The sequence below is a fragment of the Gossypium hirsutum genome, chromosome A08 (genome assembly GCF_007990345.1).
Source record: "Gossypium hirsutum isolate 1008001.06 chromosome A08, Gossypium_hirsutum_v2.1, whole genome shotgun sequence".
NCBI classification, from domain to species: domain Eukaryota; kingdom Viridiplantae; phylum Streptophyta; class Magnoliopsida; order Malvales; family Malvaceae; genus Gossypium; species Gossypium hirsutum.
In genome coordinates, this window is record NC_053431.1 from 37,151,895 (window position 1) to 37,169,902 (window position 18,008).

The 18,008-nt window shown below is 40.7% G+C and overlaps 1 protein-coding gene and 1 non-coding gene across 2 annotated transcripts; both read left to right on the forward strand.

Moving 5' to 3' along the window:
- The first annotated feature begins 3,121 nt into the window (after window positions 1-3,121).
- Window positions 3,122-3,228, forward strand: LOC121205635 (small nucleolar RNA R71). The gene has a single exon (XR_005900711.1). It is a non-coding gene; the product is annotated as a small nucleolar RNA R71 (small nucleolar RNA).
- A 5,161-nt stretch (window positions 3,229-8,389) lies between these two features.
- Window positions 8,390-12,897, forward strand: LOC121205013 (uncharacterized). Its single transcript, XM_041075946.1, has 8 exons — window positions 8,390-8,592; window positions 8,792-8,849; window positions 8,939-9,235; window positions 9,532-9,796; window positions 10,322-10,410; window positions 10,498-10,622; window positions 11,597-11,651; window positions 12,688-12,897. Exons 1-8 carry the CDS (start codon window positions 8,390-8,392, stop codon window positions 12,895-12,897), a joined length of 1,302 nt encoding a protein of 433 aa, XP_040931880.1.
- Window positions 12,898-18,008: the final 5,111 nt, after the last annotated feature.

The following is an 18,008-nucleotide window of genomic DNA, read 5'->3' on the forward strand; positions in this document are numbered from 1 at the left end:
ATTGCCCTCAATGTACAAAGATAGATGTTAGAGAATAAAAATAAGATAGGGAGAGAAGTGAAACTTCCTGTATGATGAATTCCTCGAACTTAGAGTTTTGGAGAGTGATCCGTTTGAGAGTGGAAGAGGATACTCCGGCAGTCGTAGAGGTTCATTAGGCCATTAGTCCTGCGCCAAAAGAATATTTTATCTAGTGGTAGCTATGGTCGTGGTCGAGCAGGACAAGGCAGTCGTGGAGAACCTTCCCTGGTGGAGTTGTAGTTCCTATGTGATGATGAGCTTAGGAGTTCTATATAACTGTGATAAAATTAGGAACTTTTTAGGAGATATTAGGAAGTATAAGGATTTGAAAAGAAATAACCGAAATAAAGAATAAAAATAAAATTCAAAAATCTAATAAAAATAATAGAAATAGTTTCAATAATAAGTAAAAATAGAAAATAATAAATAAATATTTCTAAACATCTTCATCGCTGGATGGTTCGCGAGGCGGGACTGGTGATGAGATGGGAAGGTGCAGACAACTCTGCTGTAGAGTAGCATCAATGTTGTCAAATTGTTGAAAACACTGAAGCTCAAATCGGGTGAGGTGCTCAGAGATGTTAGCATATGAAGCTGCCACATGAACTGGACGAGAGGGTAGTGGTGGCTGAGAACAAGGATCAGGGAGTGGAGAAGGGGAGATTTCGGCTAGGGCTTTTGAAAGGAAGAAAAAAATGAACAGTGATTTGCTTATATAGGGGAGGGCCACACGGCCTAGGGCCATGCCCGTGTCCTTATGAGGTTGAGCCCGTGTGTTTCGAATTTTGCAATCTTAGTTCGTGCTTGGCTACTATCCCACGCCCGTGTTTGTATCAAATTCACCCACGGCCATGTCGGACGGCGGTGGGGATTTATCGCATTCCGTGTTTTGGGGAAATCATTTACCTTGTTTTCGTACGGCCGTATCGCACGACCGTGTTTCCCTTCTTGTTGGTACACATGGCCTTAAGCACGGCTGTGTTGCTAGCCATGTGGCTCTGGGAACCTATGCTTCAAATACTCTGTTAGTGACCTAAATGTTTAAAATTTGAATTTAAAATAATTTAAAATGGTTAGTACTCGGGTTGCCTCCTAAGAAGCGCTTATTTATAGTCTAAGCTCGACTTAGCTCTCCGTTAAGTGATCATGGTGGTTTGAGGAGTTCATACTCCTCATTCCTGTTTTCAATTTTAAAATAAGGTTTTAAACGGGTGTTGTTTACCTTAAAAGTGCCGAACTTGGGATGGCTCACCTCCACTGTACCGAATGGGAAAATACTAAGTACCGTAAGAGGGATTTCCTTATTTGGTGTGGTAGTGACAATGTGAGGATCAACGGCATCTAGTAAGACTGTATCACCGACCTTAAGTTGGCTAGGAGAGGTATCGGGCTTGTTTTTACATAGTTTCACTTTATCATGTGTTCTCGGTTTGTGTTCTCACCATTCGTCTAGCTCCTCTATCTGTTGTCTTCGTTCTTCATGATAGTAGCGCACTGTCTCCATTGTCTTGATTCGAGGAGGTTCCTGTAAGAACGATTGAATATTACTTTTATCATCGACAAGTTTCATAGCGTTATCTTGAGTCTTAGAAGTTTTGATTGAATCGCGTGCTTGGAGTGTTACTGCGTCATCCCCTACACGAAGTGTTAGCTCTCCTGTGCCTACATTGATAATGGTTCTGGCAGTTGCTAAAAAGGGTCATCCTAAAATTAAAGGTACCTCGTTATCCTCATCCATATCTAAGACGACAAAGTCTACTGGGTAAATAAATTTATCAATTGTAACGAGAACATCTTCAATAATACCTTTAGGAAATCTAACTGTTTTGTCAGCCAATTGTATACTCATCCTAGTCTGTTTAGGTTTACAGAGACCTAGTCGTTTAAATATTTTATACGGCATAACATTTATTCTTGCCCCTAGATCAGCTAAAGCATTATTCACAGATAAACTACCAATTAAGCAAGGAATTGTAAAACTTCCTGGATCTTTCAGTTTGTTAGGTAAATTATTCTTTAGAATAGCTGAGCAGACTACATTGAGTTCCATATATGATGTAGCGTCTAATTTTATTTTATTGCTCAGAAGTTCCTTTAAGAATTTTGCTAAGTTGGGCATCTGCGAAAGAACTTCAATAAAGGGTAAGTTAATATGTAATTTCTTTTAGAGTTTGACAAACTTACCGAATTGTTCTTCTGTTCTGTATTTCGTCATCGTTTTAGGATATGGCACATAAGGTTCATGATTCATACTTACCTGTTTGGGATCATTATTGTTTACCTCTTCTCGTCCTTTGGTCATCGCGTTGTCTTGCTGTAATTCTGGCTCAGGTGCAATGAATCCTTCCTTATCTTGAGTGCGAATTGCATTGAGGTGTTCCCTAGGATTAGGTTCAGTATTACTTGGTAGGCTACCTTGTGGTCATTCGGAGATTAGTTTGGGCAGCTAGCCTATCTGAGTTTCAAGTCCTTGGATCGATGCTTGTTGATTCTTAAGCGCTACCTCAGTATTTGGGAAACGGGTTTCTGACACTGAGATAAATTTAGAAAGCATCTCTTCAAGGTTCGGTTTCTTCTCTTGTTGATAAGGTGGCTGTTGAAAACCCTGAGGATTTTGTGGCTTTTGATTCCCCTGACCACCCAGGAGAAATTTGGGAGGTTCCTCCAACCTACATTATAGGTATTACTATATGGGTTATTTTGAGATCTAAAGTTATTATTACCCATATAGTTGACTTGTTCTTCTTTAGTTGTAGGATTGAAGGATTGGTATTCTGTATGCACACCTCCTCCGTTTGAGTCACACCTCATTACTGGATGTACATGTGTAGAACCAAGTAAACTGTCAATCTTTTTATTGAGAAGTTCTACCTGATTAGAGAGCATGGTGACTGAATCGATGTTAGAAACGTCGGCTATTTTCGTTGGCTTTGTCCTCATAACTTGCCACTGATAGTTATTCAGTGACATCTCCTCTATAAATTCATAGGCATCCTCCCGTGTTTTATTGTTGATGGTTTTGCCAGCAGCTGCGTCAATCATTTGTCTTGTCGAGGGATTCACACCATTGTAGAACGTTTGAACTTGCAGCCAAAGCGGTAATCCATGGTGAGGGCACCTTCTCAGTAAGTCCTTGTATCTCTCCCATGCATCGTAAAGTGTTTCTAAATCCATCTGCACAAAAGAAGAGATATCATTACGCAATTTAGCTGTTTTAGTCGGCAGAAAATATTTTAGTAAAAACTTCTCGGTCATTTGTTCCCATGAAGTGATAGACCCTCGTGGTAACGAGTTCAACCACTGTTTAGCTTTGTTTCTCAATGAAAAGGAAAATAACCGAAGACGAATGGAATCATCAGAAACGTCATTGATTTTGAATGTATCGCAAAATTCAAGAAAATTTGCCAAGTGCGTGTTAGGATCCTCATCCTGCAAACCATCAAACTGAACAAACTGCTATATCATCTGAATTGTGTTAGGTTTTAATTCAAAATTATTCGCAGCGATAGTAGGTCTAACTATACTAGACTCAGTTCCTGTTAAAGAAGGTTTAGCATAATCATACATAGTACGTGGAGCAAGATTTTGATTTGCTACAATTGCAGGAAGCAGCTAATCGCCTAGATTTTCGATCATCTCTTCGGTTGGGGTTTGAGTATCATTTTCTCGCTCGTTCTCCGTGTAGTGTAAACTACTCCTTATTTCTCTTTCATTTTTATGAATTGTACGATCGATTTCTTTGTCAAAAAGTAGTGCTCCTGATGGGTTTTTTCTAGTCATAAACTATAAAAACCTGCCAAGAGAGAGAAAAATAAATTAATAAATAATAAAATAAAATTGCAAAAAAAATAAATGGCTAAAGTAATAAAAATTTAGTCTTCCTAATATTTCAGCTCCCCGACAACGGCTCCAAAAACTTGATCGCCTGATTCATAACAAGTAATAAATATTTATAATGAAGATCAAACCTAGACTAACTATTATCACAACAAAAAGGCAAGCACACCTATCGAACAATAGTATAGTATTGGCAAGACCAGGATGTCGTACCCAAGGGAACCTAAAGTACTAGTAATAACTATCTTTTTATTATCTAGCCTAAGAATAAATAGGTTTGTTTTAATTAACTAATTATTTAAACTAAGAACGCACAGAGAAAAGAATTGGGGAATTGCTTTTGGGAAAATCGATTTACTTGAGACAATACCTAAGGAAAAAATCACCTAGACTGTACTTGTTATTCTGGCTCCGAATCGGACGATTTATTCATTCAACTTGTTCCGTAGAGATCCCTAAGTTATGTTATTATCCTTATTCAAGACTAATAACGTCTAATCCCAGATTGAATAACTGAGACTTTTCTTTAATTAACACTCTAGGGTTGCATTAACTCGATCTATTGATCCCCTTATTAGGTTTTACCCTAATCTGGAAAAATCTTGTCACCCTATTTCTAGGCGCACAATCAACTCCGGTTAATTATGGCAAATGTACTCTTAAACAGGGTCTATTCCTCCTCTGAATAAGAGCGTGTCTTGAATCAGTATCCTGGGATATCAAAGCAAGAATTAAGAACACATAATTAAGAACAAGTTAAATATTTATCATACAATTCAGAAAATAATAACAAGATTCACCTTAGTTTTCATTCCCCTTAGGTATTTAGGGGATTTAGTTCATAACTAAATAAGAAAACATCTCAGAAGAATAAAGAATACAAAACATAAAGAAAACCCAAAACTCTTGAAGGGGAATTGAAGAGAGATCTTCAGTCTTGATGATGAATCCGGATTCTAAGATGGATCAATCGGCTTCCTTGGGATAATTCCTTACCCCTCTTCTCCGTCTCCCCTTTTCTCCTTCTCTAGTGCGTATTTATAGACTTTGGAATGCCTAGAAACCCTCCAAAGTGGCCTTTTCTGAATTGGACTTAACTTGGGTTCAACAGGGACACACCCGTGTGACGTGATTGCCAGGCCGTGTTCGATCTGTTAAATTGCACACGGCCGTGTGGGTCAATGGCCAGGCCGTGTGAATCGTGAAAGCCTTGGTCGACACCCTCGAAAGACACGGGCATGTGAGCTGCCCGTGTGGCAAGGCTTAGGCCGTGTCATCTTCTCGATTTGGTCCTTTTTGGCTTATTTTTTGCTTCTTTTGACTCTTGGTGCTCTCCTAAGTACAAAACATGAAATTAAAGCATTAGGAGCATCGAATTCACCAATTATAATGAGAAATCATCTATAAAATGCATTAAACATGGGGTAAAAATATATATAATTTACGATTTATCACTTTTCTTCTTCTCCTCTTTTCTTTCCTCAAGCCCTCTATTTTTCTGCCGATTGTGTTTCTGGTTTAGGTTCCTCTCCCTACTGATTTGTTCTCTTTGCTAATCTACTCATCTCAGTCTCTTCTTCCTTCAATAACCTTTGCCGAATTCGGGTTCTTCCCCTCTCCCAGTTAGTTTTTAACATTCACCTCCTCTGTTTGTTCCTTGGCCGAGTACCCCTTTCACTTTCCTTTCCTACTTTTGGTTTCTCTCTAAAAGGGGGATTGCTTTTGGTGTTTCTCTATCCCCTTGGCCGAATACTTGATCTTCCCTATCCTTCCTCTTTTTTTTTATTTTCCTCTCTTAAGCAGTGGTTCTGTCCAGCGCGAGTTGCTTTCAGTTGGTAAGTCTTTTGGTAAGGGCGGAAGTTATGTCTTAAACGTTGTGAGTAATGTTATTATTTATTAATCTATCAAGTTCTTAACATGCGGTCATGTTGCATTGTGGTTGGCAGCAACAAGTCGTAATGAACTCGATTTACTAGTGGTATCCTAAGTTATACCTTTTGGAGCAGTAGGGGTAAGCAACACGAATGTAGATCAATTGTTGTTGTTTAATCGGTTTGGTTCCTAGCATTACTAACATTGGATATAGAATTGTCATTTTTTTAGGTGTAGTTCATCTCAAGTAGGTTGCGTACCTAGAATCCTATCAGGTGTGTAAAAACACTACCCCTAATTATAGATCGGCAAAAGTCAAAATAAATGACCGTTGATGCTACACGGGCATGCCTAGCTCGTGTAGTAATCAATATGCCTAAACATAGGTGTATGATTGTTGAGGCCAGCCATGAGCAATTTCATGGATCGAGGCCGTTTTGGGCATTATTGGGTCGAGTGGGCCCCACGGTCATGTGGGCTCCATGGGTATGTGGGCCCTACTTGGGTAAACCACACGGATGTGTGATGAACATTGGGCCAGGCTATGTAATCTACATGGCCAAGCCTATTTTTGGGCTATGTGGGCCACACGAACGTGTGGGCCCACATGGGCTCGCATTTTGGGCCTTGGACCCATTTTCACTATTTGACTGTTAAGGTTACACGGTTCGGTCGAGATGACTGTGCACCTATTGTTGGGTCGGTAAGTGTACCTGGTACCCGTAATCGATAAAATGATTGTTATGCCCCTGTATGATAAAATGACTGTTATGCCCCTATGAGACATACCATTCTGATTATATTTGAGCATGCCATTTTATTCATATTGAACGCACGTATGATATTATGACATGACATGAAATGATGCAAGATATGTTGCATGCAGATGGGTTTTATTATGATTGGAGGAAGTGTACTGTACTGGCAGCTCTGCTGCAAATACTATTTAGTGTCGCAACTAGTACTACTTGGAGTGTAGGGATGGGTAGGTTGATTATATCCCCACATGGAGTGCAGTGTTGGACGGAGATGGAGTGTAGAGCCTGGTTGGGTAGGATCTTTGATTGCATATCTATACTGTACTGTCACTGAAATGGGCTTTGACCCAAACTGATTCTGATACTGTAATGGGCTAAGGCCTTAACTGATACTGAATTGTCTCTGGATTAGGCTTAGGCCCAAACTGTATATACTCACTGTTTTTTTATTTGATATGGGATTACATACTGAGTTTTTCATAACTCACTCATCTGTTTGTCTGTACAGGTAATCCCCAATCTTAGACGGATCAATGCTGCGAGGGACTCAAGGTGGCCACACAAGCGCATGTAATTCCGTAATTGATTTTTAAATTATAAGTACATTAATTTGGGTATTTTTATTGTAATAAGGCCTCTTTGGATTTATTTTTAATTTTTCATTTTAATTTGCTTCGGTTATAACTGGTAATATTAGGAACTTGAGTTTTTTTAAAAAAAGAAAAGAAAGAAAACAACGTTTTTACAAAATAAAATGCAAGAAGGCAATCGATTTAAAAAGTTTCTACTATAAAACGACATCTTGACATTCAAGAAGTTTTTAAAATTAATACCTTTTGATTGGGTCGCAAGTTTAAAATGAACGACTCATTTTGGAAATTATCATTAAGATAACACAACAAAGATAAATATGGAAAGGTTTTTTTTACAATATCACACTTTGCGAAAAACACTTCAATGTGACATCGCCAGATTCAGCCATAATGTCCAGGCTATGTTTGGGGTATTACATTTAGTGGTGTTAGAGCCAGGTTGCAAAACTCGACTATGGATTTGGATTTCTTCTAAAACTTGTTACTTTCAAAAAAAATTGTTCCAAATGATTTGAAAGTACTGTGAAATGTTTTACTGAACGTATGGAACACTGAGTCTCCGACACTGACTCTGTAAGTCTTTTGAAACTGTTGTGTGATTAAATTGAATTACTGAGACTACTGTAGGTAGTAGACTGTACTGAAATACTCTATTTAGGGTAAACTAAAAACTGTAGTAAGACTACGATTTGCTAAAACGAACTCTAAATTACTAATACTATTTTCCATAAAACATCTGTTAATAAACACCAGAACTGTAAAAAGATGCATAAAATTGTTAATACAGATAAAATGTAATTCGATAATAAGCGTTAGAGGTACTCGTGGAAGGGGTACAACAGGCAATGGCGAAGGTCATGGAGGTGCTTGAGCTGGGTCTTCATCATCTGGCCACATGCTTAATGTTGAAGCTAGAGAGGCACCGACTTCACCTGTGACTGAGACTGGGTCTCATGATCGTTTGGCTGGGGATGATACAATGTCCCAAACTATGTTACAAATTTTAGAGAGGGTTGCTGGGCCCAATACTAGTGTTGTGGGCCATGGGTCAGTTATAGAATGACTTCGGTCTAATGGAGCTGAGATTTTTAGGGGCATTGCTGGAGTTACCCCTAATGTGGCTGAGTATTGGATTGAGGCCACAGAGAGGATCATGAATGATCTCGACTACACCCCTGAGCAGAAACCAAAGGGTGCAGTGTCATCGTTGAGAGATGAGGCTTACAGTGGTGGCTTACAGTTAAAAAGGGCACTCAACCCGACCAATTGACTTGGGAATTTTTCAAGACTTCTTTTCAAGGGAAGTATATGGACGCTAGTTATGTGGATGCCTGGAGGAGAGAGTTTCTAAACCTATCTCAGAGGGATAAATCAGTGGTTGAATATAAGGCTGAATTTTTACGATTAAGTCGCCATGCACGAGGGATGGTGGCGACCGAGTACGAGCGGTGTGTTCGTTTTGAGGATGGCCTCAGGGATAGTCTTCGATTTTTTATAGCTCCAGAGAGGGAGTGAGATTTTGCTACTTTGGTCGATAAGGTGAAGATCACCAAGAAGGTGAAGCGGGTTGAGCACTAGAACCATGAGAAGTAGAGATGTAGGAATAAGAGGGATTCAAAGCCCTCAAATTCCTTTCTGAGGCCTAAGAAAAAGGCCAGAGTTGGTGGGCTAACCAGAGTTGGAGCCCTTATTGCTACCACTGGACCGCAGCCCTATGCTAATTGTGGGAAATGCCATCAGGGTGACTGCTGGAAAAGGATTGGAGCATGTTTGAGATACGGATCATTAGTGCATCGTATCAAAGATTGTCCACAGAGGCCTGATCATATGCAAGCTACTGGTATGGGTATTGTATAGCCGCCGAGGGGTGTTCAGCAGCCACCGAGATGCCATGGTCAGGCCAGAGGTGAAACTGGTTTAGGCCGTGGTCAGAGAGCACCGGGCAGTGGTGCTAGTCATACTAAGGCGAGGCAGCCAACTCTGGTTTATGCTGCACGTCACCGAGAGGATGAAGATGCTCCAAATGTTATCTGTACATTCTTTATCTATAATGTGCCTTATACTACACTGATAGATATAGGATCTACCCATTCCTACATAGCTTGTAATTTGTCTGAGACTTTGGGTATCTTGGTTGAAAGTACTATGAGTGAGGTAACTTTGTTGAGTCCATTGGGACAGTCAATGGTGGTAAATAAATTGTTTAGGAATGTACCTTTGGAGGTTCAAAGAGATATCTTTTTGGCGGATTTGATGAAACTTCCTTTTGGAGAATTTGACTTAATTCTGAGAATGGATTGGCTGTTTAAGCATCGTGTGAGCTTGGATTGTGCTACAAAATGATGGTACTAAGAACTGTGGAGGATAGTGAGGTAATTATAATTGGGGAGCATTGGAATTATTTGTCAAATGTGATTTCTGCATTAAGGGCTAAGAAATTGGTTCGTAAGGGGTTTGAGGAGTATCTAACCTACATCGGTGCTTTTGATTCTAGGGTATCTTCTGTTAAGGATATTAGAATAATCAAAGGCTTTCTGGATATTTTTCCTGATGAGATTCTTAGGTTACCTCCAAACCGTGAAGTTGAGTTTAGGATTGAGCTCCTGCTTGGTACAGCTCCAGTGTCTATCACCTCTTATAGAATGGCACCGAAGGAGCTTGTGGAGCTTAAAGCCCAGATTCAAGAATTATTGGATCATGGGTTTATTCGACCTAGTGTGTCTCCATGGGGAGCACTGGTTTTATTTGTGAAAAAGAAGGATGGATCCATGCGCATGTGCATTGATTACAAGTAATTGAATAAATTGATCGTTAAGAATAAGTACCCCTTACCAAGGATTGATGATATGTTCGACCAGTTTCTTGGAGCTTCAGTTTTTTCTAAGATTGATCTCCAATCGAGGTACCATCAACTGAGGATTAAAGAGACGGATGTATATAAGATAGCGTTTAGGACTCGTTATGGTCATTACGAGTTCCTGGTGATGCCATTTGGACTGACAAATGCACTAGCGGCTTTTCTGGATCTGATGAACGGAGTGTTCCAGTCCTATCTGGATTGATTCGTAGTGGTTTTTATTGATGACATTCTGGTGTATTTGAGGACTAAAGATGAACATGATGCACATCTCCGAGTTGTTCTGCAGATTCTGAGGGAGAAACAACTGTACACCAAGTTTAGTAAGTGTGAATTTTGGTTACAAGAGGTAACATTTCTAGGCCATGTGGTATCTATTGAAGGGATTAGGGTTGATCCTCAGAAGATTGAAGCTGTTCTGGATTGGAAGCCACCTAAGACTATATCTAAGATCCACAGTTTTGTGGGACTGGTAGGTTATCGGTGATTTTTTGAGGGGTTTTCGTTGATTGCAACACCTCTGACTGAGTTGTTTCATAAGGGGGTGCTGTTTAACTAGACTCATACGCAGCAAGAGAGCTTCGAGAAGCTCAAAAAACTTTTGATTGAAGCCCGAGTCTTGATTCAGCCAGAGTATGGGAAAGAGTTCACTGTCTACAGCGATTCATCACATGTTGGGTTGGGGTGTGTGTTGATGCAAGAGGGTAAGGTGGTTGCATATGCGTCTCGTCAGCTTAAGACTCATGAGGGGAATTATACGACGCATGATTTGGAGTTGGTTAAGGTGGTATTCACACTGAAGATTTGGAGGCATTACTTGTACAGTGAGAAGTGTATCATTTACATAGATCACAAGAGCCTCAAGTACCTTCTTAGTCAGAAGGAGCTAAATCTTAGGCAGCATAGATGGATTGAGCTTCTAAAAGACTATGACTGTATAATTGAATACCACCCTGGGAAGGCCAATGTGGTGGTCAATGTACTAAGTCGTAGAGCTATGACTGATCTGAGGGCGATGTTTGTTCGCCTAATTTATTTGATGATGGTAGCTTGTTAGCTGAGCTTCAGGTTAAACCGATGTGGATTGAGCAGATTAAGGTTAAATAGTTGGAAGATGAGTCACTGGGTCATCGTTTCCGTCAGGTTGAGAGTGGGGATACTGTGGATTTTGGGCTGAATAGTGAATGGGCGTTCTATTTTCGTGGGAGAGTCTGTGTACCGAAGGATACTAATTTGAGGCAGTCTATACAGAGAGAGGCGCATAATTGCCTTTATGCTAGGCACCTCGGTGGAAATAAAATGTATCGAGACCTTTGAGATTTATATTGGTGGCTGGGTCTTAAGCGTGAAGTTACCGACTTTATGGGTAAATGTCTAACTTGTCAGCAGGTTAAGGCTGAACATCAGTTACCTTCAGGGTTGCTTCAACGAGTTAAGATTCCACTTAGGAAGCGGGAGAGAGTCACTATGGACTGCGTTAGTGGGCTGCCCCTAACGTCAACTAAGAAGGATTCGATATGGGTCATCATGGATTGATTGACCAAATCTGGCCATTTTATACCAGTTCATACTGATTACTCTTTGCAAAAGCTGGCTAAACTATATGTATCCGAGATAGTGAGACTGCATGGGGTACCGATTTCCATAATATCTGATAGGGATCCTCATTTCATGTCTCAGTTTTGGAAGAAATTGGATAAATCTGGGTACAAGGTTAGACTTCAGTACTACGTTCCATCCTCAGATAGATGGTTAGTCAGAGAGGGTGATTCAGATATTGGAGGACATGTTGAGGAGTTGTGTGATTGATTTCTGAGGCAGTTGGGAGGATTAGTTGCCACTAGCAGAGTTTGCTTATAACAATAGTTATCAGTATAGCATACAGATGGCATCTTACGAGGCATTATATGGTCGTAGGTGTCTTACTCCTTCATGTTGGATGGAGTTGGGCAAGCGGTGTGTTCTGGGCCCTGAATTGGTTTCTGATACTAAAGATAAAGTTAGATTAATTTGGGATCGACTGAAGGCAGCATCAGACATACAGAAGTCGTATGCAGATCTGAAGCGTAAGGAGATTGAGTATTTTGTGGGGGACTTCGTGTTTCTCAAAGTCTCGCCATGGAAAAAGGTACTGAGGTTTAGACCGAAGGGCAAGTTGAGCCCTAGGTTCATTAGGCCTTACCGCATACTGAAACGTGTGGGACCGGTTGCCTATCAGCTAGAGTTACCTCCAGAGTTAGACCAAATTCATGATATGTTCCATGTCTCTATATTGAGGCGCTAGCTCTCTGATCCCACACATGTTATTTCGGTTGAGGAGATTGATGTTGGGCCAGATCTAACTTTTGAGGAGGAACCGATTTAGATATTGGAACGTGATGTAAAGGTTCTAAGAAAGAAAACTATTCCTTTGGTTAAGGTTTTTCGGCGTAATCACAGCTCTGAGGAGGCCACGTGGGAACCCGAGGAGGTGATGCGACAACAATACCTTAATCTTTTCGGATCAAGTAAATTTTGAGGCCGAAATTTTCTTTTAGGGAGTAGAGTTGTAACGCCCCAAAATTCTAAGTATTTATTTTTCTATGGTTGTGACACAATTGTGTGTCTACTTTAGTGGTTAAGTGTCCTGGGAAGAGTCTTAGGATTCTTGGGTTCAAGCCTTGGGTTGTGCAAAAGTTTTGTTTTTATTTTGAAGAAGCTCTGTCTCTAGTCAGTAGGTTCTTAAATAACTGTGGGTACTTTATGTCAGAATGGGCCTGCTAGTCTAAAGGATAGGTGGCATGTTACTGTTACTAAAGGCCTTGAGTTCGAGTCTTGCTATGTGCAAAGGTGTTTTATTTTGCTGCTAGTGTTGTGGGAGTGTTCTAGCTTAGCCGAAACTCTGAGGAGTTTGAAGGGGGTTCAAATTGGTCGGTTGAGAGATTGGAGGAGAGATTTGCAGAGTGGATCAAGGGATTGATGGAGTAGTGGTGATGAAATTGGATTCTCCTTAACCATTCGGCTTGTCTTTGGTGTTCCTAACTATTCGGTCATGCACTTTCCTCATCTTGCCGAATTCCCTTGTTGCCATTTTGCCGAATCTTTTTGCTACCTACTCCAAATTCTTCCCTTCTTCTCCTCTTTTCTTTCCTTAAGTCCTCTATTTTTCTGCCGATTGTGTTTCTGGTTTGGGTTCCTGTCCCTGTCAATTCGTTCTCTTTTCTAACTTGCTCATCTCAGTCTTTTCTCCCCTCAATAACCTTTGCCGAATTCGGGTTCTTCCCATCTTCCTGTCGGTTATTAACATGCACCTCCTCCTTTTCTTCCTTGGCCGAGTACCCCTTTCTCTCCCCTCTCTTACTTTCAGTTTCTCTCTAAAAGAGGGATTGGCTTTGGTGTTTCTCTATCCCCTTGGTTGAATACTTGATCTTCCGCATCCTCCCTCTTCTGTCGATTTTCCTCTCTTTAGCAGTGGTTCTGTCCAGCGTGAGTTGCTTTCGGTTGGTAAGTCTTTTCGTAAGGGCAGAAGTTATGTCTCAAACGTTGTAAGTAATGTTATTATTTATTAATCTATTAAGTTCCTAACATACAGTCATGTTGTGGTTGGCATCACCAAGCCGTAACGAACTCGGTTTCTCAGTGGTATCCTAAGTTATACCTTTTGGAGTAGTAGGGGTAAGCAACACGAATGTAGGTCAATTGTTGTTGTTTAATTAGTTTGGTTCCTAGCGTGACTAACGTTGGATATGGAATTGTCATTTGTTTTAGGTGCAGTTCATCTCAAGAAGGGTTGCTTACCTAGAATCCTATCTAATGTGTAAAAACACTGCCCCTAATCGTAGATCAGCAAAAGTCGAAATAAGTGACCGTTGACGCTACACGGGCGTGCATAGCTCGTGCAGTAATCAGTATGCCTAAACATAGGTGCATGATTGTTGAGGCCGGCCATGACCGATTTCATAGGTCGTGGCCGTTTTAGGCATTATTGGGCCGAGTGGGCCCCACGGGCATGTGGGCCCCACTTGGGTAAACCACACGGATGTGCGGTGAATATTGGGCCAGGTTGTGTAATCTACACGGTGAAGCCCATTTCTGGGCTGTGGGCCACACAAACGTATTGACCCACCTGGGCCCGCATTATAGGCCTTGGGCCCATTTTCACTGTTTGACTATTAAGGTTGCACGGGTCGCCCGAGACGACTGTGGACCTACTATTGGGTCGGTAAGTGTACCTGGACCCCTAATTGATAAAGAGACTATTATGCCTCTGTGTGATAAAATGACAGTTATGCCTCTATGAGACATATAATTATATTTGAGCATGCCATTTTATACATATTGAACACACGTATGATATTATGATACGACATGACATGATGCATGATATGTTGCATGGGGATGGGTTTTTTTATGATTAGAGGAAGTGTACTGTACTGGCAGCTCTGCTGCAAATACTGTTTAGTGCCGCAACCGGTACTACTTGGAGTGTAGGGATAGGTGGGTTGATTATATCCCCATATGGAGTGCAGGGTTGGACGGAGATGGAGTGTAGAGCCTGGTTGGGTAGGATCTTTGATTGCATATCTGTACTGTACTATCACAGAAATGGGCTCTGACCCAAACTGATTCTGATACTGTAATGGGCTAAGGCCCTAACTAATACTGAATTGTCTCTGGATTGGGCTTAGGCCCAAACTGTATATACTCAATATTTGTTTATTTGATATGGGATTACACACTGAGTTTTTCATAACTCACCGATTTGTTTATTTGTACAGGTAATCCCAAGTCTTAGACGGATTGGTGCTACGAGAAACTCAAAGGTGGCCACACAACTGCACGTAATACTGTAATTGATTTTTAAATTATAAGTACATTTAATTTGGGTATTTATTGTTATAAGGCCTCTTTGGATTTATGTTTAATTTGGGATTTTAATTTGCTTTGGTTATAATTGTTAGTATTAAGAGCTTGAGTTTTTTTTTTAAAAAAAAAGAAAGAAAACAACGTTTTTACAAAGTAAAATGCAAGAATGCAATCGATTTAGAAAGCTTTCGCTATAAAATGAAATCTTGACATTCAAGAAGTTTTTAAAATTAATACCTTTTGATTGGCTCGTAAGTTTAAAATGAACGATTCATTTTGGAAATCATCATTAAGATAACACAACAAAGATAAATACGGAAAGGATTTTTTTTTACGATATCACACTTTGCGAAAAACACTTCAATGTGACATCGCCAGATTCGGCCATAACATCCAAGCCAAGTTTGGGTGTTACACAATCCATACCCAAAATAACATCAAAGTCATCAAATGGAAACAACATCAAGTTAGTTAGAAAACAGTGACTTTTATTCATCAAAGGACATTCCTTACATGCTTTGTCAATTAAAACATGCTTGCTTAAAGAGTTTGAAACCTTAATCACAGATTCGGAAAACTCGACAGGAAATTTCTTATTATTTACCAAATTCATACAAACATACAATTGAGTAGATCTAGGGTCAATCAATGCAATAACATTAGCATCATAGAGAGAAAAAGTACCAGTAATAACATGGGGAGATGTCACTTCTTCGCGAGCACGGATGGCATAGGCTTTCGTCGGTGCTCTAGATTCCAATCTCATTGCTGTATCTTTAGTCAAACCTTTACTACTAGCTCCATTCCCAGTATTCTTCGGGGGCCTTCCTCTAGAAGCAGTATTACTACGCCTTACACTTTGGAACTTCTCTTTCTCTGCCATCTCTAGGCAATCTCTAATAAAATGATCTTGAGAACCACACTTAAAACAAGCCCAGTCATTCATTATACATTCACTGGGATGACTTCTACCACACTACTGACATTCAGGTCTGTTAGACTTTACATTTCCCATAGTCACCACTGAGGTGGCTTGGAATTTAAAACTCGAATGTTGTTTCCCACGATCTCTGTGTGAATGCCCCGTTGAAAAATTTGAACAGGAATACATTTCATTAAACTTCTTGGACTGAGATGGAAACGACTTACTCATTAGTCTCTTCCTCGAGTCTCTAGCTTCAATATTAGCTTTCCTCTTCTCTTTTTTCAATTCTTCGGCCATACAAACCCGTTCAACCAACACCATAAACTCTTTCAGCTTTAAGATCCCAACTAACACCCGAATGTCTTAAATCAATCTATCCTTAAATCTCTTGCACATAATGGTCTCAGTGGAAACACACTCCCGAGCATACTTACTCAATCTGACAAATTCTCACCCATACTTTGTCACGGTCATACGACCCTATTTCATCTCAAGAAATTCCTTACGTTTCTAATCGATAAACTGTTGGCTAATATATTTCTTTCAGAACTCCTCTTGAAAGAAGTCCCATGTAACCCTATATCTTGGTACCATCGATACTAGTGAATTCCAACAATGGTATGCAAAATCTCTCAGAAGTGAGATAGCACACTTTAAACACTCATCCGGTGAGTAGGACAACTCATCAAATACCCTAATAGTGTTTTCGAGCCAAAATTTGGCTCTCTCGAGATCATCATCCACATTAGCTCTGAAATCCTCGACCCTATGCTTCTAAATTTTATCAATTGGGGGTTTATTCATTCTTACATAGTCCATACCCAATGGGGCTATAGGAACCAGTCGAGGAATAGGTGGGGTTGGAGGAGGTTGGGCATTCAGATTTGTTCAAACAAATTTCGTATACCACTCGTTCATCATATGAAGAAAGGCTTCCCTGCCTCTTTCTCCTTAACTAATAGTAGGGGGTCTATTATCAAACGACGCTACCTATTGAGGAGAAGCTGGCGCATTACTTTGGACTTTATTAACCTCAGCTCGATTGGGATCAATTACTATATAAAAACACAATTTACAATTGTCAAGAGTCATCACACTATTACAATTTGTTTATGACATGTATAGCTAGACTTTTACACACACTACGTTAGTTCAAGAATCGACTAAATTGTAGCTCTGATACCACTAAATTTAACACCCCTTACTCGTATCCGACGCTGGAATAGGATATGAGGCATTAACGAACTTAAACTCAAACAAGCATTTAAAACCAATATGTGAATTTCCACTCAAATTTAGAACTTTTCAAAAATATTCATATCGTCCCTTAAATGAGCCTACGAGGCCCAAAACATGCATTAGCAGTGATTTAGGACTAATCCGAGAACTTTAAAAAATTTACTTACACTTAGAATTTTTTTCCCTAAAACAGGGATCACACACTCGTGTGGCTTGGGACACGCCCATGTGGATTGGCTGTGTGGTCACACACGCCCGTGTCCCTAACCCATGTAACTCTCTATTTATGACGTCAAGCACCAGAGGAAGCCACACGGCCAAGTCACATGCCTGTGTGCTAGGCCATGTGGCAAATTTAATTTTTCATATTTTTTTTATAAAATAGGCCGTGTGATCAGAGGATTGCGCAACGGTCGGTCGAGGGAGAAGGAGGAGCGGGGAGGGTTGGGTTTGGTTGGGGGAAAAGAAAAGAGAGAGGTTTGTAGGGGAGACATGTACGAATGGTGGCTTTGGCATGAGGGTTCGAGGGGATGGGAAGGCAGCACTTGGCTAGGGAAGAAAGGTGGTGTAAGGGGTGGCTGGTCTAGTTCTTGGGGTCAGAGTTGAGGGATGAGGGAGAGGGAAGGGGAGATGGAGGGGGAAGAATGAGAGGGAAATGGGGTTTTGATTGAGGGAAGGGAGAGTAGGGCGACGAGGGGATAGTTTGTCAGCTGGTCAGACGACGGTTGGAGGAGTCTGGTGGCCGGACGATGGGAAAGTTGGAAGTAGTTGTGGCGGCTAGGGCTGGGCAGTTTGAGAAGAAGACAAAACAAGAAAAAAAAAGGGATTAGGGATATTTATGGGGTGACATGGTCATGTGAGGCCCGTGTTTGCCACACGCCCATGTGGTCTTTTTCCCAGCCCGTGTCAATTAATAATAATAGCCCAGTCTTCACACGGCCTCAAACACGCCCGTGTGTCCAAGCCATGTGGCTCACACGACAGTGTCACATGGCAGTGTGCAATCTCTTTTCCTTCTCCCACGCCCGTATGATCGCACACATGGCTATGTGCCTTGCCTG